This window comes from Hyperolius riggenbachi, chromosome 4 (genome assembly GCF_040937935.1).
Source record: "Hyperolius riggenbachi isolate aHypRig1 chromosome 4, aHypRig1.pri, whole genome shotgun sequence".
Lineage (NCBI taxonomy): Eukaryota > Metazoa > Chordata > Amphibia > Anura > Hyperoliidae > Hyperolius > Hyperolius riggenbachi.
In genome coordinates, this window is record NC_090649.1 from 423643579 (window position 1) to 423665535 (window position 21957).

At 44.0% G+C, this 21957-nt stretch overlaps 1 protein-coding gene across 3 annotated transcripts in view; it reads right to left on the bottom strand.

The window, feature by feature from the left end:
- Positions 1-21957, bottom strand: part of CFAP61 (cilia and flagella associated protein 61) — a 399007-nt gene that overhangs the window by 286684 nt on the left and 90366 nt on the right. For 2 of the 3 annotated variants that reach the window (XM_068232441.1, XM_068232438.1), the window contains exons 10-13: positions 17402-17458; positions 12541-12728; positions 6784-6823; positions 3268-3407 (exon numbers count right to left, since the gene is read on the bottom strand). In XM_068232441.1, coding sequence (XP_068088542.1) covers positions 3268-3407; positions 6784-6823; positions 12541-12728; positions 17402-17458 — 425 coding nt within the window. The remainder of the gene's footprint in view (positions 1-3267; positions 3408-6783; positions 6824-12540; positions 12729-17401; positions 17459-21957) is intronic. The other variant, XM_068232439.1, reaches the window with a different exon arrangement.

Here is a 21957-nt window from a genome sequence, read left to right on the forward strand (position 1 = left end):
GTAATGCACATATAATATGTATCAGTGGCATAGCCAAGGAGCTATGGGCCCCAGTGCAAGTTTCACATTGGGCACCCCCAAGCATTGTATACATAATTCATATGGCACACAAAAACCTGCCAAGGGCCGCATAGTGTCAGAGGTACAAAAAGGGGAAGGGGAACAGTTTAATGATTACTACCACTCAAAGCATCTATAGAAGTGATTGCTACCAGCACAGGACCAATAGAGAGCTAATACTGTGGCTGAGGGAGGGCCCCTCTGGCCCAAGGGCCCCTGTGTGGTCCTATTGCTAAGCCACTGATATGCATGATTTTACATTTTCCAATTTTTCACAATATTTGTCCTTTTTGTCACCTACTGTGCTGCTTTTGAAATCGAACAGTATCTTCCTAATGCTGTGCACTCCTTATTGCGACCTAATTAAAGGAGTTGCTGTAAGGGGGGTAAGGGGAAAAAGAGTTGAACTTACATGGGGCAGACCGTGCTGAACCTGCGCAGTACACTCCCGGTGACATCAGCAGGAGTGAGGACGCGGACGTGCAGGGGCTTGCGACTTTAGAGTCGCAAATTCCAGAAGTGAACCGACGGCGGGGACCGGGGCATTGGTGAGTGGCTGCGTGGGCACAGGACGTCTGCAGGGGACCGTTAGAAGCCCTGGGTAAGTTCAACTCTTTTACCCCTACAGCACTCTTTTAAAGGACACCCGAGGTGAAAATAAACGATTGAAATAAAGGATTGTATCCATCTTCTTTCTCCTAAAATGACTTTTTAAGATATTTCACAGTTTTATTTTATGTTTAAATCTACTTTTTAAGTTTTAACTGTTTTATTGCTATGCCAGAGCTAAAATCTATGAACTATCTCTTTCCTGCTCTCAGAAACCATTTTCTGCTAGGAAAGTGTTTTATAGTTGTAATTTCTTATCAGCGACAGTCACACTGTAGTCACTTCCTGTCTGAGTCAGGAATAAGTCAGCCACTTACATACCTGGTTATTTAACTCTTTCAGGCAGAGAAAGAAAAAAGGAACACAGCATAATTATGTGTGTGCTAGGCACTGTTCATACCCATGTCTATTATATCATATTACATGTCACCTTGGGTATCTTTTAGGCCCGGGTCACATCACAAAATCCGCGTTTGTGTGCGTTGCGTGGCTGATCCCCTCACTGAAAAGTGAATGGGACAGCCACGCGTTTTTACAAAAAATGCATGCAGTGTGAACATCAGACAGTGCACTCTATGCACTGTCTGATGTCGTGCGTGTCTGCCTCCTGCACGCGTTTCCAAAACGCGGCTGGAAACGCGTGCAGTGTGAACGGGGCCTTAAGAAAGTGAAATAGGGGCAGCAATGGAAGTTGTGAGACCAACATACAGCTTTGTTGTATAAGGTGTACAGGCTTCTGGTAAAGCAGATGTAATTGTAAACAACGGGGAATAAAGTAGTGGGGATTTAACATATTCCTTTGATACTTATTCTTTACATGTGATTTTCTCCAAATAACCCTTACATAAAAGCATAGTGCTTTGCTGACCATACCAGTAAAAAAGCTCACTGTGCTCTATTTGCACTTTATTTCTTTTGCCTGTGTAGAGATGATAAGAGATGGCATTAACCAGCTATTGTAGGGTGTTTATTACAAAAGAACCACATATGACAGTGTAGAAGTGCAATGTGCAGCACCATGGAGGAAGGCTGGTAAGCCCTAATTGTGTATGTTTGTAAGGGTGTGCATGTCTGCCATAGACTAAATATGCGCTCCTTTATTAGTTTCAGAACACTGTCGCGCAGGGAGAATCATCAGTAGACATAATATTAATTAGACTGCAGGTTCTTATCTTTATGATCTTTACTCATTAATTAAAGCTTGCTCCCATGGCACTAGTGGGTGTCTGGATTTTATAATCCGTTTGATTAACTTCATTACTTTCTTATTTCCACTTGCTGTTCCCCAATCTATCATTCAAGCAAAAACATTCAAAACAAGTCGCTCTGAAATCATATAAGGAACGTTATTGTTTCAGAAAAGCAAAGAATAAGAACACACAATAGTGCTTGCAGCAGACATCTAGCATGCCTGGTACACACCATGCAATTTTACGTCAGATTGACCGTTGAATTGATTATTTCCGACACGTCTGATCTGATTTCTGATCACTTTTCTGATTGATTTTCTGATCACTTCTATACAAAATAGATCAGAAAAACGATCAGAAATCAGATCAGACCTGTCGGAAAAAATTGATTTGACCGTCAATCTGACGAAAAATTGCCTTGTGTGTACTAACCATTATATTTGCACATAAACACTGAAGAAAACACTGATGTATCACATCCTGATAAATGATGAGCACAAAATAATTAGCTTTGTTTTCATGAAAACTCAAAAATTAAAACAAAAAAATGAGTACCCGAAGGAGTCTTTCTAGCAGTGGCATATCTAAGGGGCTAGGGGCCCCAGTTCCACTTTTACACTGGGTTCCTTCAAGCACTTAATACGTAACAGTAACAATTGATATGGAGCACCAAAACCTGACAATGACAGCTGATACAAATCCTGCAATACATCTGCACGGTTTCTACTTCCTGGTTCATGGAAGCAGACATAGGGGTTGATTCACTAAACGCCTTATCAGAGATAGCACCCCTTATCAGAGATAGCATGCCTTATCAAAGTTAACACGTCTTATCAGAGTAGCATAGCGAGCGCTACGAACTTATACCTGCTAATTGGCAATGGCACTCATCCTGCCTTGAGCCCCTGTGGGTTCGTAGCGCTCGCTATACTACTCGGATAAGGCGTGTTATCTTTGATAAGGCGTACTATCTCTGATAAGGGGTGCTATCCCTGATAAGGCGTGCTATTTGTCATAGCACTATTTAGTAAATCAACCCCTATGTCTGCTTCCATGAACCAGGAAGTAGAAACTGTGTAGATTTATTGCAGGATTTGTATCAGCTGTAAAAATAAATGTTTTTTCTTTAAAGGTTATTATGCTGGTGTGTATCTTTTAGAGCAGAGAGGAGTTCAGGTCCACTTTAAAAGGGGCTACATGAAGTATGCATGTGGGTGATCAGCTGGGTGTCTTCCTCTATTGCTTGTATTAATTAAGTTGCCAGAAAGCCTGGAAAAAATAAATGAAACCGGCCCCCCCAGAACTCCAGAGCTGGCTGCTGATGCGAGAACATATTGTGATAGTATTTTTCACACAAGTGCAGCTGTAACGACACAGGCAAAGATTGCAGAGCTGATTTTCCACTTACTTGATCAAACCAGCGCGGTGGAAAATGTAAAGCTCCTGGGGCAATGTGCAAGTGCTCAGAGGGACGGCTCGCGCAAAGCTCTGCAGCAGAGGAAATTCGGGGGTGAGGTGAGGAACCGTGATGATGCAGAAGTCTTTATCCTTGAACAATGAAACACAAAGCACATTACTGGAATCCATGCATACCTCACACCTGGGAATTAATACTAATTAATTAAAATGTTTCATGCATCACAGCTCACAGAATTAGCCTGGAATGATTTCATGCACTAGAGGTGGAACAGGCTGCCAGCAGGACTTATAAATAAACAATACCGTAAAATGACATGAGCGATAATATTTTACCTACATTATTGCTGAGCCTGGTGTAACTGCGATGCTTGTTTTTCTTGAATATTTAACAATAGTGTTGCTGGGAAATTAAACCCTGTCTCACACCAGGTCAGGTGTGAAAAATTGCAGGAATAAAATCAAAAATTAAATGGGAGAATGACAAACAAGAAGAAGAAAACAGATTCTGTTTGTCATTTGTTTCTATGGACTTCTGCATGAAATGTGTTCAGACGGAGTGTTTCTCAACATTACTATAGTATGTACCTTCTTAAATAGAACCTGAAGCGAGTAAAATGATTTAATATAAACACATGGCCTAGCTGCAAATGAATACATACTAACCTTACCATCAATTCCTCTCAGAAGCTCACAATTTTCTTCTTACAGTGATCGATTCAAGTTCTGCCAATATTTTGTCAGAACTGAAATATACCAGTTGCTGCCAGTTATATATCAGCAGCTGTCAGTTACAACTGACTGTGCAAGGTAATGCCCATGTTTCCCTATGGCTCAAGTGGGTGATATTACAGTTTAACAGTGTACTGACCATAAAACTGTTATGGGGTAATGGCCATTTTTAAAATGGAGGACAGAGAATTCCATTGATCACAGTGGACAAACAGGGCACAGGAGAGGAGAAAGAGATCGATGAGTAGACTACACAGGAGGTAAGTGTGACCTGTGTATGGTTATTTTGAGTTTTGATTTTCAGTTCAGGTTCTCTTTAAAGCAGACCTTTCAGGTAAATTTCAGGTACACTTCCAGTGATGTTTGGATAGCTTAGGAGAAACAATGGTGGTTAAGAACACCTGACTAAATTTGCCTAGATCTGATTATATTTTTGCAGTTTTTACATTGTGTCTGAAACTTTTAAAAGTGGGCGAGTTTCAAACTGACTTAGTGAAGGAGTTCTAGAGAAGAGGGAAGGCATGTTAGAAATCCTGTAGGAAGTGGTGATTAGGGTGGATGAAAGGAAACCATCATTAGCGGACTACAAGTTGTGTTAAAGATTATGTCTGGAAAACAATGTAGTACTCTGGCCTCGTTCACATCTAAAATCGTAAGCGTTTTGCGATTTTGTGTGGCTTTTTTTCCCCCTTACGGCGCTCCACTGGGCGCTGCGTTTTTGGTAAAAGCGCATTTCTGAGCGCTTTTCCAGAGCGATTTTGTCATTCACTCCCTGACGCAAGGGAGGAAGTGAACTCTTTGACCCGGAAAAGAATAAACACAATGTATTTATTCTAAAAAACGCGAGTGCAATCACTGCATAAAGCGGTTTTGTGAGCGTTTAGCACTCTTCCTATACCTTCTATTATAGCAAAAACGCCCCCAAAATGGTACAGGCACCGCTTTGCAGAGCGCAAAGTGGAAGCAACGTACTGATATGAACCTTCTCATAGAGATTCATTACACAAGCATTTTGTGGGCGATTTTGAAAATCAACTGCGCTGGAAAAAAAGGGCAAAAACACCCTTAAAGTGATCGAACCCTCAGTGTGAATGAGCCCTCTATGAAGAAAGCAGATTTGAGAGAGTTTTTTAGGTAAGGGTATCCTTTGAATTGTATTCTGCGGTTTATGGGTAACCAGTCAAAGTACTGACAGGAAGGAGTAGCATCTGAGAACAAAGAGTGGTCAATGAGCTGCTAATAATTCCAAGTTGATGCTAAATTGTACGCAAATCTATGCAGAATGAAAATGTATGCTTTAGCATCCTGACGTCACTTGTTTGAAATCCCCACCAACCCGACCTCTATTCCCAAGCAGGTGATGTTTCCTATATTTTCAGAGATTCTTACTCTAACACGGTTATCTTTTAGCACACTGACCATATGCAGGATTCCTATAATGACTATATAAGAGCAACTGTTACAATGAGGAGCATTATATAGATGTGAGTGCTAGCATGAGGGCCACTGTAATGAGCAGTTATATGAAGAACCACCATAATGGAGGCACTCTAAAGGGGGTCAAGAGTGTAATTTATGCAAGGTCACTATTAAGGGGAGCACTATGACAACCACTATATGGGGGCTCTATAATAAGAGCCATCATCTTGGTGACCACTATAATGAGAGATACAAAGTGGAAGACTACACATTGAGGATATCAAACTGGGGTCCGCTCTATGGACGATCACTATAATAATTTGCAATACATGGGAGTGCTGTATAAATATGTGCACTCTGTAGAATAACATTATAACGCAGCACCCAGATCAGGCACAGCGCGGGGAAGAGCGTGCGCTGAAATTAATTGCCTGGCATATGGAGAAGCAATATAAAGACGGTCAATATACTGCTTATATAAGGAACAACTATAGTGAGGAGCAATCTAGAAAAAAACAGGAGCGCTCCATAGTGTATTACCAAGGATATCAATTTATTCTTGTTCAAGGTTCTACTTACATAAAGACGAAGGCGCAGAGCGCCGAAACGCGTAATGACACTATCAGCACACCAGGCATAGGCTCCTCCCACTGCCCTGAGAGACGAAACTCCCAGGCCATCGGAAACCGCGCTGCAGGCCACAGTGCGTGTGGATCCATCCCCCCGGGCTTTCAGCGGATGTGCCTTACCGCTTACAGGCGAATTGTAATTCTTCTTTATGTAAGTAGAACCTTGAACAAGAATAAATTGATATCCTTGGTAATACACTATGGAGCGCTCCTGTTTTTTCTAGATTGCATTTTGTACCCTGTGGTGGAGGAGCTCCAGTATACAGTGTATAGCATAGAAGAGACCAAGGATTCTTTGAAGGGGTCATATCTTCATTTTGGAAGCGTATTTGTGTTGTTTTTATAGTGAGGAGCACTACATGGGAGAGCAGTTTAAGGAAAGCCATTATATGAAGCACTATAGTATTAGGAACACGATTGCTAATATATTAGCGGTATATTTTTATTTGCTGGAGTGTAGCATTTAACTGAGCCAGCAAGACATTACACACTTGAGATTTCCAGACTGACATCTTGATGCTATTGCTCAAGCAGTAGATGCTATTGCAATGTAAACGTCTATCCTACATAGGTTTCATTGAAACGTAAGCAGAGTCCTCCCTTCCCACACACAATATCATCTTTCCCATGTCTATATTACAAACATTAATGTGCCATGTCTAAACATAGGTTAATGAGCTTATTACGTGTAGGTGAAGGACCGGAGGAATATACTTGAATATACTTACCGGAAAAAGGCTGAAAACATGGTTCAAAAAGTCAAGAGATCTATAAGACAGAAAGCAGCACTTATTAGAAGATGAAAAGATAATTTGGAAATTGCTTACATATGGTCTATACATGAATAATTTCCTGTTGGACTTGAAAAATAACAAATAAAACTACTAGAAAAAAATAGTAAGCATTTTTTTTCCTTGTGACATATGGGGCTTGATTCACTAAACTTTGCTAACTTACAGCACGGCCGGGCTAGCGTTTTTGTGCATGGTTTAGCGCGCGTTTTCGCGGTGCAAATTTGCAGTTGCGTACGAAAAGTTACGCTTGCGCATGAAAATTTGCAATTGCACAACTAAAACGTGAAAACTATTGCAAAACGCTAGCGCGGCCGTGCTATGAGTTAGCACGGTTTAGTGAATTAATCCCACGGTGTCCATATCTGGTACAATTTTTTTTCATCCAATCTTTCCATTTTTATGTAATATAAGGGAACTGCTTAAATTATTCTTTCAGTATATTCACTTAATTTACCCTTATACTAAATAGAAATGGTAAGATTGAATGAAAAAAATGGTACCATGTATGGGTACCATAAGAAATATGAAGAGCCAGAGTGTGTTAGCCATACATGGGTTGAAAAGATATTCAGCAAACAATTAATAACATTATGATTGTAGATCAATCGTGTAGTAGTGACTGATGTACTACCTTGTGCCACACAAATTTGATCACACTCAATGGGAATCGGATTAAAAATCAATCCACTTGCTTCTCATCCTAGCATTGTACTCATAGTTGGAGACTTGCTGGCACCACTTCCATGCCTGTCTTCTATATAGCTACTACTTGCCTGCCATTTGTCTGCCAGTCATTTATCTACCTGCTACTTAGCAACTTGTCACTTGTGCTTGACACAATGGGCCCTTATCCAATTCACTTTTTTTCCCATGTTCTCTCCTAGGAGATAATTTTTCATCTTCTGTTTAAAATAATCCAGAGGCTTCCCCCATACCCCTTTCACCGGGTCGTTCCAGCACTTTGTCCTGCAGAAAACCATTGACAAGCACTTGTCCAATGGCTTGCACTTGTGCAGTAGCTTGTCTTTTTCCACCGAGCTTGGCTTTATCCCCTGAAGCCCGAGGTCCATGCTACTGCACAGGCACAGAGTGGTGAGCTTCAGGAGGACACACTGTTGCAATGGCGAGGTGGAGGGAGACAGGAAAGTGACCCTTCCCAAAGTAAGTACAGTAGAGTCTTGGTTATAGGGCACCACCAGAGATAGACTGATGCTAGATAAAGACCCTTTTCCACTAGCTGCGATTCACTTCAAAAAGTGGATTGTAAACGTTTTGCCAATCGCAAGAGCACCATTTCCCACTAGTTCAAGTAGTTTTTTCCCTGAACGCAATCACCAGCTTGCGCAATTCTTGCCGCAATTGCTCTCCATTTCTGACAGCTACGGCCCAAACGTTGCAAATGGAAATTACTGCTTGGGCAGTTGCAAAACAGCGTGATTGCGCTTGTGATCACGCATAGCAGTGGAAAAGGGCCTTAGGTGTGCTTTCTGGTTGCTTGAGGCACAATGTTAAAACTAGGCTAGCTAATTCAGTACTATACCCCAATCTATATACGTACCATGAACTCTGTATTAAATGTTAAAATACACTAATTAAAAGCATGTTAACCTTGGGGGAGCTGTGGAACCCAGGCTTTAAAGGGAGTCTGAAGCCAGATTTAAAATGAAAAAACAGATACTCACCTAAGGAGAGGGAAGGCTCTGGATCCTAAAGAGCCTTCACATTCTTCTCCGGTCCCGTTGTTCCTGGGCTGGCTCTACCGTAAGCAGTCTCCGACCAATTGGTCAGAGACTGCTCTCTGCCGCTGCTCAACCCTTCAGAGGTCTTCAGTCGCCGAAGACGGGCCACTCCGGGCTCCTGAACACTTTCAAAGCCTTCTGGGACGGGAGATTTGAACCAGGGATCAAGTGCTGGAACGCGGGGAATGCGAGAGGAACGGGAAAGCTCATTAGGACCCAGAGCCATCCCTTTCCTTAGGTAACTATCTGTTTTTTTTATTTTAAAGCTGGCTGGCTTCAGATTTGCTTTAGCCCACAAAAAGGCTAAAAATTTGGCCTTTGCCACTGTGAGTACTGCCGGCGATTTGTGCTGGTTGGCTGAGATTGCTGGTTAGTTGAGTTGCGAATAACCAGGACCTTACTGTATCGCTCATAGTTTTGCTTTTAGGTGTCCAAATAAAGCAAATAAATGAATTGGGGGTAGACCACAACTATCAGAGGTAACAATGTGTATAGTACCTCAGCGCAAAAAGGGGTGTGGAACTTGCCCCGGGCTATGCAAGCCCACTCGAGATGTAAGCAGATGACAGTACAGTACCTTAATAGAGGTTACATCTAGCTGCCCAAATACTTGCTGTAATCCCGATCTCTGTATTTCAAGTAATCCCGATATCACAGCGGCGGGGGATAAGAGCTAGCTCGCTCTACCACTTCCTGTTTCCGGTCCGTCAAGCCCTACTGCCAGTAGGGTGCGTGCTGCACTGCAATGTAGTTCCGTGCGCCAATAAAATCGCTCCTGAGGAAGGCATACAGCCGAAACTCGAATCGGGAGAGGAGTCTACGTGTTTTATTACGTGCAATAAACAAGCTCTGCTTCTAGCTGTCCGGTGCGATTTTATTGGCGATTTTATTGGCGCACGGAACTACATTGCAGTGCAGCACGCACCCTACTGGCAGTAGGGCTTGACGGACCGGAAACAGGAAGTGGTAGAGCGAGCTAGCTCTTATCCCCCGCCACTGTGATATCGGGATTACTTGAAATACAGAGATCGGGATTACAGCAAGTATTTGGGCAGCTAGATGTAACCTCTATTAAGGTACTGTACTGTCATCTGCTTACATCTCGAGTGGGCTTGCATAGCCCGGGGCAAGTTTCACACCCCTTTTTGCGCTGAGGTACTATACACATTTTCTCCTTCATCATTGGGTCTGAGCCAACCCCACCTCTAGCAGCAACACATTCATCCACACAAGCGCAAACTTTTTCCTTTTTTATCAGAGGTAACAACCTGGCAGTATTCAGCTATTACTAAAATAACTGTTCTGGATGAGCTGGCCCTTTAAGCTTGGATAAGTAAAATTCCTTAAAAAGGAACTTAAGTGAAAGGAAGGGGGGAATCAATACATTGCAAAGTGAGAAGTTAAAAAATAGAAGAGAGAACAAGAAATGATTGATACTCGCCATGTAATTTCATCCACAATCAACCTGCATGTAACTATCTTTACTACTCGCAGACATGGAAAAAATCAGACCGGAACAACTGCCATTATTTATGAGCGCACCTCCTAACAATAGGCTAAGGGTCTGTTTCCACTACACGTAGATTGGATGCAGAATGGATGCCTGTGGGAAAATTGGCATCAGGAAAATCGCGTTTAGTGGAAACAGGCCCATAGGCATTAATTGGACTCAGAGTCAGTTTTTTGGCATCCATTCTGCATCCAATCTGCATGTAGAGGAAAGAGGCCCTAAAAGATATTTTTGAATAGATATACATATGCACAAAGGGAGATACTGGTTGCCTGGAAGTTGGAAAAAGCTGTTACTTTCCACAGTGCAACAAGGTTCACAGACAGGAAACTGTCAGGACCTAGGGCCTGACATCACACTGTGGGAGGGGTTTCACCACAATATCAGCCATACACAGCCCCTGATGATCTATTCGAGAAAAGATAAAGATTTCTCATGGGAAAAAGGGTATCATCTACTGATTGGGATGAAATTTAATCCTTGGTTACAGTTCCTCTTTAAAGCAAACCTGAAATGAAAAATAAAAGTAAAATAAACATATTCATGTCATTGGACTAGTAAAAACACAAGGACACCGGGAGCCCAATATTGTGTAAGGCCCCGTTCACACTTGCGTTTTGGCAAGTAAACGGACCGGATCCTGATCGGATCCTGACCTGATCCTGATCAGAACCGTACGGTTCCGATCCGGATCCGGTCCGTTTGTATCAGGCATGCATCAGGCTGCCATCCGGATCCGTGGGCAAAAAAATAGCGAAATTTAAAAAAAAAATGTTGGGGTCAGCAGAAGGTGCACCTGGTGCACCTGTAGAATCAGGTTCCTCCGCTGTAGGCCTCACCTCCACCTCCGACATTCTGCCAAACAGCTCCAGCACGTCTGTCACTGCTGCTCCACTCCAGACATGCTTGGCCCATGTGTCCCCATCCGAAATGGCCGCTTGGATACGCATAGGAAGTGGGGTAGAACGTCAGGTTTTTGTAGGCAGTGTGTTCTGTGCCTTCCGTTCCCCATTGGTTTCTGTGTTCCTGATGGTGCTGTCAGGCTCAGGTCCGGCTGCGGTCCGGGTGCGTGGGCCGGAGAGCCGGACCCAAAAAATAGCGCATGTTGGAAAAGAGTCCGGATCCGATCCGGCTCCGTACTGTACGGACACGTGTGAACGTCCGCATAGCCTTTACATTGCTATGCGGAACGTACGTTCCGTTTGTACAGTATGCGGTCCGGATCAGATCCGGAAAATCCGGATAGCGAATGCTAATGTGAACCGGGCCTAATAATGTCACAATATTTGGTCGATTGTAAAAAATGTTATACTGACAAGGGTAGGTTGCTTATGAAGGCAACCACTGTCAGTGCATGTGGAGAAGAACCGTCTCCACTCGGCCTTGTAGGTCGCTGCTCCTAAGAAAAAGTGTGCCCTATGTATTAATAGGAACGTAACCCTAACTGGTAGGGTGAAGATTCTTAGCAATTCAAACAGTAGGAGGCACCCCTCAGTTTTACAAAGATATGGTATATAAGTTCTGATTCACAAAGGTAAAAGTATAAAATCTTAAATGAGAGGAAGACTCATAGACAGATATATAAGTTAATTTATTTTGCACTTGGACAACGCATTTCGCGACCCAACAGTCACTTCTTCAGGTCAAGTATCGTGCTGATAATACTGGAAATGAAGCCTGGGAGCCATCTGACGGCCAGACTTTATTTCCAGTATTATTAGCACGATACTTGACCTGAAGAAGCGACTGTTTGGTCGCGAAACGCGTTGTCCAAGTGCAAAATAAATTATTAACTTATATATCTGTCTATGAGTCTTCCTCTCAGGTAAGATTTTATACTCTTACCTTTGTGAATCAGAAGTTATATACTATATCTTTGTAAAACTGATGGGTGCCTCCCACTGTTTGAATTGCTAAATATACATGTCATACTTACCTCCTGTGTAGTCTGCTTATCAATCTCTTTCTCCTCTCCTGTGTCCTGTTAGTACATTGCCCATGGCCACTACCCCATAACAGCTTCCTGGTCAGCAACTGTGATATTGCCCACTTGAGCCATAGGGAAGCATGGACATTACCTTGCACATCAGTTGCCCTTTCGGTTATAACTGACAGCAACTGATATATAACTGACAGAAACTAATACCTGTATATTTCAGTTCTGACAAAATCTTGTCAGAAATGTAAGGAATCGTAAGAATAAAATGGTGAGCTTCTGAGTGGAACTGACAGCAAGGTAAGTATGTAATAATCATTTGCTGGTACATTGGTTTTTTTTTAAAATAATTTCACTTGGTTCAGGTTCCATTTAAAGATAGGTAAAGCTTACACTGATTTTCTACTTGGTTTACTGATAGGAATGAAGATTGAGGTTTGTTTAGTATAACAACACTTCATCTTGTTGTTTGATAAGAAATTGTAGAGCTACTATTCCAGCCTTGCCTTGTTTCATGCTTTTCATCGATGCAGAACAACTGTATGCAGAATGCAGAGGCTTCTCCTCTGTAGACAGGGTGGAAGGGCTGGTTCTCTTCTGTTATTCCAGGTGTCTCGGGGGTTTTGCAATTCACACCTCGGATGGCATCATCTGTACTGGATGTACTAGACTCTCTGCTAAGTGCACGGCTCTGCTGCAGAAACATGGGATCAGCAATATTCTTTTGTTTAATTAAGGAATCAACAAGTCAGGATAAAAGTCAAGTGTTTTCAATAAACTCTGGCAAGCATAAGGTGAATACAGGTCAAAGAATACCAATTTAAAATGTCCATCTCAGGCTCTGCACATGGGGCCCAAAACTGATTTGAGGAACTTCAAGTATCACTTGTGATCATTTTTAAAATAAGCAGCATAAGGTTAACACCATGCGATTGATTAAAGATGACTTCCTATTCCCTCACAGACAAAAAAGCAGTTATTTGATGGTAGTGTGCACTGCCATCAAATGTTACCAGAGTCAGGGCCCTTTTACACTTAGGACCACTACCGCGAAAAAATTTAACATTTAGGCCTCTTTCACAGTGGGATGTTAAAGTCGCACGTTAGAAAATGTTTTAACGTGGACTAACGCACAGCAATACAAAGTCTGTGCGACATTCACAGTGCATACGTTGCGTAGTGTGTAACGTGTAGCAATATTTAGAAAGTGCTGCATGCTGTGCGTTTAGCAATACATTTGCTGCGTTATGTGTGTTGCACATGCTCAGTAATGTTTTTTTGTTTTTTTTTAATGTAACGCATGCACCGTTTTCGTTCCATCAGTATGCAACGTAAACGGCGCACCAAGAGACACATAACGCAGTGCAAAATAATGTCCAATTTCATAACCTACATGCGCTGCGTTAGGGGCACGTTGAGCGACTTTAACGTTGCATCAAACGCAGCATCCCACTGTGAAAGAGGCCTTAAAACACATGTACTTAACATACAAATAAAAATAACATTTCTTCCAGAGTAAAATGAGCCATAAATTACTTTTCTCTTATGCTGCTGTCACTTACAGTAGGTAGTAGAAATCTGTCAGAACTGACAGGTTTTGGGCTAGTCAATCTCTTCATGGGGGATTCTTAGCATGGCCTTTGTTGTTTATAAAGACTTTGCCTGATAAGGATTTATACAAAGATGCTGGCCAGCCTCCCTGCTCGCCTCACACTTTTGGTAGTTGGATGGAGCAACTGCCATTCCCTAAGTGCTTTTAAAGATAAAGAAACCCCTGAGAATCCCCCATGAGGAGATGGGCTAGTCCAAAACCTGTCGGTTCTGTCAGATTTCTTCTACCTACTGCAAGTGAGAGCAACATAGGAGAAAAGTAATTTATGGCTCATTTTACTCTGGAATAAATGCACTTCTTATTTCAATGACTTTACATGCATTTTACATTTTATGATTTTGGCGATAGCGGTCCTTTAGTGCAATCATTTGTTTACATCCGGCAGAAGCCATGCGGGCATTGCTTCCTATTTAGCGTACTATATAGTAAATATGCAATAAGAAGTAATGCACAAGGAAATCTTGTGGCCAAATAGTAAAATTACATCTACAAACATTTTTTCATACAGACTTTTTTTACATTTAAAATTAACCCCTTATCTCCCACACTCCCTAATCGTTAACCCCCCAAATCTTTTGTGTATATATATATATATATATATATATATATATATATATATATATATATATATACTCTCTTTCGCTGAAATTAAGACATCACCTGAAAGTAAGCCCTAGCAAGAATTTCGAGCATAAGCAAAATATAAGCCCTACCCCGAAAGTAAGCCCTAGCTGCAGACAGAGGAAAAAGTAACTTGTGTTTCTACTGGAGCCCAGAAACACAAGTTGCCGTACTTCTCCCTCATAAGCTGAAGCTCAGGGACTCAGCGGTATTGAGCTGGAGGAAAGAAGAGGATGCAGGGGGATACCGGAGGACATGGAGGACACCAGGAGGACATGGGGACACCAGGAGGACAGGGGATAGAGGAGGACATGGAGGACACCAGGAGGACATGGGGACACCAGGAGGACAGGGGATAGAGGAGGACATGGAGGACACCAGGAGGACATGGGGACACCAGGAGGACAGGGGATAGAGGAGGACACGGGTGCAGAGGGAGACACCAGGAGGACACTAAAGGTACAAGGGGGACACAGGGGCACACAAGACGTGAATACAGCAGAGGAAGAGGCGGCACAGTGGGGAAGGCAGGAGGACACAGCACAAGAACTTGTGTGTTCATAGAAATATATGACATCCCCTGAAAATAAGCCCTAGCAAAAATTGGTGCAAAAATTAATATAAGACATTGTCTTCATTTCGGGGAAACACGGTATATACAAGTAAAAAAAATACATACATAGCTACCTTAGGGACTGAACTTTTTCAATATGTTTGTCAAGAGGGTATATTACTGTTACTTTTTAAATTACGGGCTTGTAATTAGGAATGGACGCAAAACTGAAAAAATGCACCTTTATTACAATATAAAATATTGGCGCCATACATTGTACTAGGGAAGAAATGTAAACATTGCGATCACCGGGACAAATGGGCCAATAAAATGTATAGGTTTTAATTATGGTAGCATGTCTTATTTTAAAATGATAATGCCCGAAAACTGAGAAATAATCTGTTTTTTTCCATTTTTTTTCCTGTTAAAATGCAGTTAAAATAAAATAATTCTTAGCAAAAAGTAGACCTCAAAGAAAGCCTAGGTGGCAAAAAAAAAACTAGATATAGATTACTTTGTTGTAATAGTAGTAATAAAGTTACATACAAATGAATGGAAGGAGCGCTGACAGGTAAAAATTGCTCTGGTTTTTAAAGTGGACCCAAATTAAAAATACAAGATTTCAGAAATAAAATCTATTTTCTAAATTATAATAATAAGTCGCAGCCTTTTTTCAGCTGCATGATGACAAATATAAAATATTTTACATTAATTGGAGGAACCCCTCCCTTCCTTTCATATTGCCGGGATTTTTCCGGCAAACTGGTGGAGGAGATAGAAAACAAAAACAAAACACAGGCTGCTACTGATGATGTCACAGGGGAGGTGATCTCAGCTTGTGTGAGATTTCACATAGACGACGCCCCTGTGAGGGAGGGTAGCTGATGACAAACACACCCCATGATCTAAAACCTCCTACTAAGCTCGGAAGTAATGGCTGCCACCTGTATAACCCTAGTTATGAAAAGAGAAGGGTGAAAAGCATGCACTGAAATGCTCATAGGCTTAAAGGAGTGTTTATTTATATTTGTATGTGTCAGAGTGGTGCAACTAAATATTTTGAATTAAAAAAATGTTAAGTTTGGGTCCGCTTTAAGGTGAAAAACCCTTGGAGGTAAAGTGGTTAAAAGACACCAGAATTGAGATGAATATGGAGGTTGACATGTTTATTTCCTTCTGAACAATGCAAATTGCCTGACAGTTCTGCTGATCCTCTGCCTCTCATAGCTTTAGCCACAGACCCTGGACAGTAGGGCTGCACGGTTTTTCGGTTCAAAACCGAAACCGCTGTTCGAGGCAAGACGATCTACTGATCGTCAGTGTCTTCGGTTTTTCGGTCCGCTGTCTAACTTGCTTCTGGCCCCGCTGTGCGCTGATTGGCCAGAAGCAGTGAATATGCATAAGTGTTAATGAGCGGGCGGGGGGGGGGGGGGGGGGGCGGATCCACTCGAGCGAGCGGCGGGCACATGCAGCATTACTAATCACTGGCTAGCGATGGAATGACGGCAGCGGTAGGCGGAGCTGTATCCTTTGTACAGCTCCGCCTACCGCTGCCATCATTCCATCGCTAGCCAGTGATTAGTAATGCTGTATGTGCCCGGCCGCTCTCTCGAGTGGATCCGCCCCCCGCTCATTAACACTTATGCATATTCACTGCTTCTGGCCAATCCGCGCACAGCGGGGCCAGAAGCAGTGATCCTCAACACTAGCGGCTTAACTAACAACATTAAGCTCGACTGAGATTTTCAGCTTGTGCTGCAAGGAGGGCACGTCTGAGTCAAGCGCAGATAGTACCAGACTGGTACTAGCGCTTGACTCAGACGTGCCCTCCTTGCAGCACAAGCTGAAAATCTCAGTCGAGCTTAATGTTGTTAGTTAAGCCGCTAGTGTTGAGGATCACGGCTTCTGGCCCCGCTGTGCGCGGATTGGCCAGAAGCAGTGAATATGCATAAGTGTTAATGAGCGGGGGGCGGATCCACTCGAGAGAGCGGCCGGGCACATACAGCATTACTAATCACTGGCTAGCGATGGAACGATGGCAGCGGTAGGCGGAGCTGTACAGAGCATACAGCTCCGCCTACCGCTGCCGTCATTCCATCGCTAGCCAGTGATTAGAAATGCTGCATGTGCCCGCCGCTCGCTCGAGTGGATCCGCCCCCCCCCGCCCGCTCATTAACACTTATGCATATTCACTGCTTCTGGCCAATCAGCGCACAGCTGGGCCAGAAGCAAGTTACAGACAGCGGACCGGGCATTGCGGACCGTGAACAACCCCCCCCCCCCCCCCTCAAGTGCAAAAAGCAGGATTTGAAAAAATCGGGGGGAAATCGAAATTACGATTTCTGAGAGAAAAATCGCAATTTCGATTTTCCCCTAAAATCGTGCAGCCCTACTGGACAGGCATGCAGATCAGATCTCAGATGTATGATTCAGACACTATTGCAGCCATAGAGATCAGCAGGACTGCCGGGCAACTGGAAGTGTTTAAAAGGAAATAAATATGGCAGCCTCCTTACTTCACATGTGCTTTAAATTATAATACATACAGTATAAACATTTCACAGACATCAGCCAAACATACATTTTTATCATCCAGTCCTATCATAGTCTCTGATGTGTTCTTCTCATTTCCATCTACCTGAAGAAGGATAAACAAAATTAATAAATAGAGTTCTGCAGTGCAAAAAATAAAAACAATTCAGACACTTCTGCAGCCAAATAGATCAGCAGGACTGCCAGGCAACTGTTTTCTAGTCAGGAGGACTACAGGATGGCTAGAAACGATCTTAAGCGGGAGCTGAGTGCTGCCAAAAAAGAGTATGCCGAGAGGATAAAAGACAACCTGCGCTCAAACGACTCACGCGCTGTATGGAAGGGGCTGAAGGCCGCCACCAACTACAAGCCCCAACCCCAGCATGCAACACCCAGCCCGGCACTTGCAGAGGAACTTAGCAGATTCTACTGCAGGTTCGAGCACCAGGAAGAACCGGAGGGGAACCAGGTACGGACTCCCCCACCTCCATGCCCAGCAAGCAACACCCTGAGACTGCCCTTGACCACGATGGTGAGTGAAGCCGAGGTCCAGCGCCTCCTATCTACCTTAAATGCCAGGAAAGCCCCCGGCCCCGACGGAGTATCTCCAGCTTGCCTGAAAACCTGCTGTCAGCAACTTGCCCCCATCCTCTTCGCTATCTACACCAAGTCCCTGGGTGAGGGCAAGGTCCCTGCGTGCTTCAAGAGGTCAACCATCATACCTGTCCCTAAGAAACAAGGGGTCACCGAACTTAACAACTTTAGGCCCGTGGCCCTGACGTCCGTCATCATGAAAACCATGGAGCGGGCGGTCCTAGCCTACCTCAAGCTCTCCACTTCGCCCCTCCAGTTCGCCTACAGAGCAAATAGGTCCACCGATGATGCGATCAATATCTGCCTGGAGCTCATCAACGAACACCTTGACAGGCCAGACACGTATGCCAGAATACTACTCCTAGACTTCAGCTCGGCTTTTAACACCATATGCCCAAGCATTCTCCAACGGGACCTAGCTGCACTTGGAGTCCACCCAAGTCTACAACGTTGGATCACGGACTTTCTTACCAACAGGTCCCAAGTCGTCAGACTGGGCAAGATCCACTCCCAGGCAGCGACCACGAACACTGGAGCCCCCCAAGGCTGCGTCCTGTCACCACTGCTGTTCTCCCTCTACACAAACAATTGCAGATCGGAGACAGACTCTGTCAAGGTCATCAAGTTCGCTGATGACACCACCATTGTGGGCCTTGTCACCAAGGACAATGTCCAGGAGTACCGTCAGCAGGTGGAGAGAATTTGCAACTGGAGCAGGGAGAACAGGCTGGTGCTAAACACTGCTAAGACCGTTGAGTTAATCATCGACTTCAGGAAGTCTGCTCCCACCCCACCGCCAATCTACATTGACGGCAATGAGGTAACCAGAGTACCCTGTGCCCGGCTTCTGGGTACAACCATCTCGAGCGACCTCAGCTGGAAGACCAACATCACTGCCACCCAACGGAAAGCCCAGCAGAGGCTCTTCTTCCTCCGCCAGCTGAGAAAGTTCGGCATGTCTCAAGAAATTCTAACCAGCTTTTACTCCGCCACCATTGAGTCGATCCTCTGCTCTTCCATCCTGGTGTGGTATGCTGGCGCCACTGCCGATGACAAGGACAAACTACAGCGGGTCATCAGGTCAGCAGAGAGGATCATTGGGTGCCCCCTCCCCTCTCTTGCTCTACTACACAATAAAAGACTTAGATCCAGGGCACTGAGAATTGCAAGTGATCCCTCACACCCAGGCTACCGCTACTTCAACCTTATGCCCTTGGGCCGGAGGCTACGAGCCATTTCCACTAAGACCATGAGACACAAGAACTCATTCTTCCCCTCGGTAGTCAGCCTCCTTAATTCACTCCACATCCTACCACCAAAGCAAGCCCCAAGGAACGGCGATGCCGGCTGCGCTATGGCCGACCAGTCTTCCGACCCACAGGACTAACTATTGACATCTCAGGGACACTCAGGGAATGTGTTGTATATTACAAATGTATTGTTAACCTGTTGCCTGTTGTTTACTGCTGTCTCTCTCTATGTACTCTTCCTGAGCTATTTGTACTGTGCCAAAAACAATTCCGGGCATGACCCCTCATGCTTGGCGAAATAAATTTTTCTGATTTCTGATTCTGAAAATGGAATTAAATATGGCACCCTCCATGTTCTTCTAACTTCAGTGGTCCTTTAACGACAACACAATTAGCCATATTCTATTCCAGGTGATAAGTAGCTTACCGTGTGCAAGTCACCTGGCCATTGCACTCCCTTCACCTATCTAAAAGACCGGCATCTTGGGTCTCCTAAGTAAAGGATACTCACACATGCCAACTTAAGGTGGTGGCAGGTAGGTGGTACACACTTTCACCTGCTCCAGGCAGGTAAAAAGTTACGCGTATCTGCCTTCAAGTTAATGTTTAATGGGAAGCATTGTTGATCTAGGGGAAAATAATAATTGCCTAGCAAAAATACATATTTTCTTCCAAAGTCCAATAGTGCCAGTGCTGTGGAATGAATCCATCTGAAGAGCCGTGTTGGCCCCTGCTACCTAAATCATGCCACACCCTCCCTCTAGACTGATACAGAGGGAGGAGCAGAAAACCCCCCACAATCTGGCAGAATTGGCACGTGATATGTGTCTGTCTGCATGCATGCACTACTGGGGGTGAGCAGACAAAGGAGGCGGTCATGGATAACAGCACAAAGCAGCAGTCAAGAAGGACAGTAAGGGCTTGAGCCCACTGACGAAGTTGTGTCCGCTTTTCAGTTACACATCAATGTTAGAGATGCAGAAAAGCGGACAGAAGCGGATACAACTGCGTTAGTGGGCTCAGGCCTTAAAGGACTCACGAGGCCAAATACAAAAAAAAAGTTAAAGGGACTCCGAGCAGTGCAGAAACTATGGAAAGATGCATATCATTTTAAAGCTCTCTTTCTCCTATTTCCAATGATATATAAACTGCCACCCTATGTCTTTTAGTTTTCGCTATTTTCGCGATTGAAATTGCCGCGGCCGCGATTTCAATCACGAAAATAGAGAAAACTTAAAGGCGTAGGGCGACGATTTAGGTGTCGCCAGAAAGAGGAGAAAGAGAGCTTTAAAATGATATCCATCTTTCCATAGTTACTTGTATTACACAGGACGACTTTTTCCTAAAGTCAGCAGCTTCATTCAGCAGAATGAAGCTGCTGACACTGGGGAAAGTGTTGTCCTGTGTAATACAATGTAACTATGTAAAGATGGATATCATTTTAAAGCTCTCTTTCTCCTCTTTCTGGCGACACCTAAATCGTCGCCCTACGCCTTTTAGTTTTCTCTATTTTCACGATTGAAATCACAGCCGTGGCAATTTCAATCGCGAAAATAGCGAAAACTAAAAGGCGTAGGGCGGCAGTTTATATATCATTGGAAAGAGGAGAAAGAGAGCTTCAAAATGATATGCATCTTTCCATAGTTTCTGCACTGCTCGGAGTCCCTTTAAATACCTGCATGAAATTTTAATGCATGGAGGATGCCATCCGCTCCCCAGTGCCGTTCCGCCGGGTCCTGCTCATTAGCCCCCCGACCCGGCTCCCGACCCCACAGCTCGGGTCGGGCTCTCCTGCCTCCCCTAAAATGGCCGCTTGAGCTGGCAGTGGCTGCACAGTCTGCACAGACGCGAGTGCAGCTGCGCAGCTCTAGGGCCTCCCCCCCCCCCCCCCCCCCGATATACGTTACAGGAGACAGCCTGTGTCGTGGATCGGTGGTGGTGGTGGGGGGGGGGCCTAGAGCTTCTCAAGTAAGATTTTCTAAAATGTCCTAAAATGGAGCTACAATCAACAGTGCACTAAACTAGCATTACTTATTTTAGCCTTCTTTTAAGAAAGAAGCACTGGCTAACTGCATTCTCAGCGTGTGCTAAAGTGATGAAAATTTGCACAGGGATAGAATCAGGAGTGCAAAGGGACAATTTACAAATAGGGAGAAAGAAGATTTCGGAATCGAAAATTACAGACAGAGATCACCATACACTGCATTATTTTTGTATGAGGCTAGATACAGAGTAACATCTTTAACTGTACATATTGGGGGGGGGAGATAACATGTATCGCCAATATGTGAGAATATTGAATATGAGGACATCTCTAAATGTCACTAATTTTAAAATTACAAGTATACCGCATAGCTTACAAGGTCCACATTTTAACTGAGCCAAGGCACATGTATACTTTCAGGGCTGCCATCAGAAATTTTGGGGCCCCTCACACATCATCAAGCCTGGCCCCCTCCCTGGGCCCACCCACTAGCCACGCCACCCCCGTGTCCGTGCGCGAAGTGCGCTGCAGTGAAATATGTGCATGGCTCCGACACTGAGGAAAGCAGCATGAACAGCGTAATGCGGCAAAAACTGGACGTGGCCATGGCATGTTGTGGGTGGAGCCAAAAACTAGCAAAATACAGGTAGTCCCTGTTTAACAAATGAGAAAAAAAAAATGAGATAGGGACTTGTAGGTCTGTTCTTATCCTTTATCCGTTCTTTTTAGTCCCCCTCTTTTCTTCCTATGCCTCTTTTGTCCTCCTCTGTCTCACCT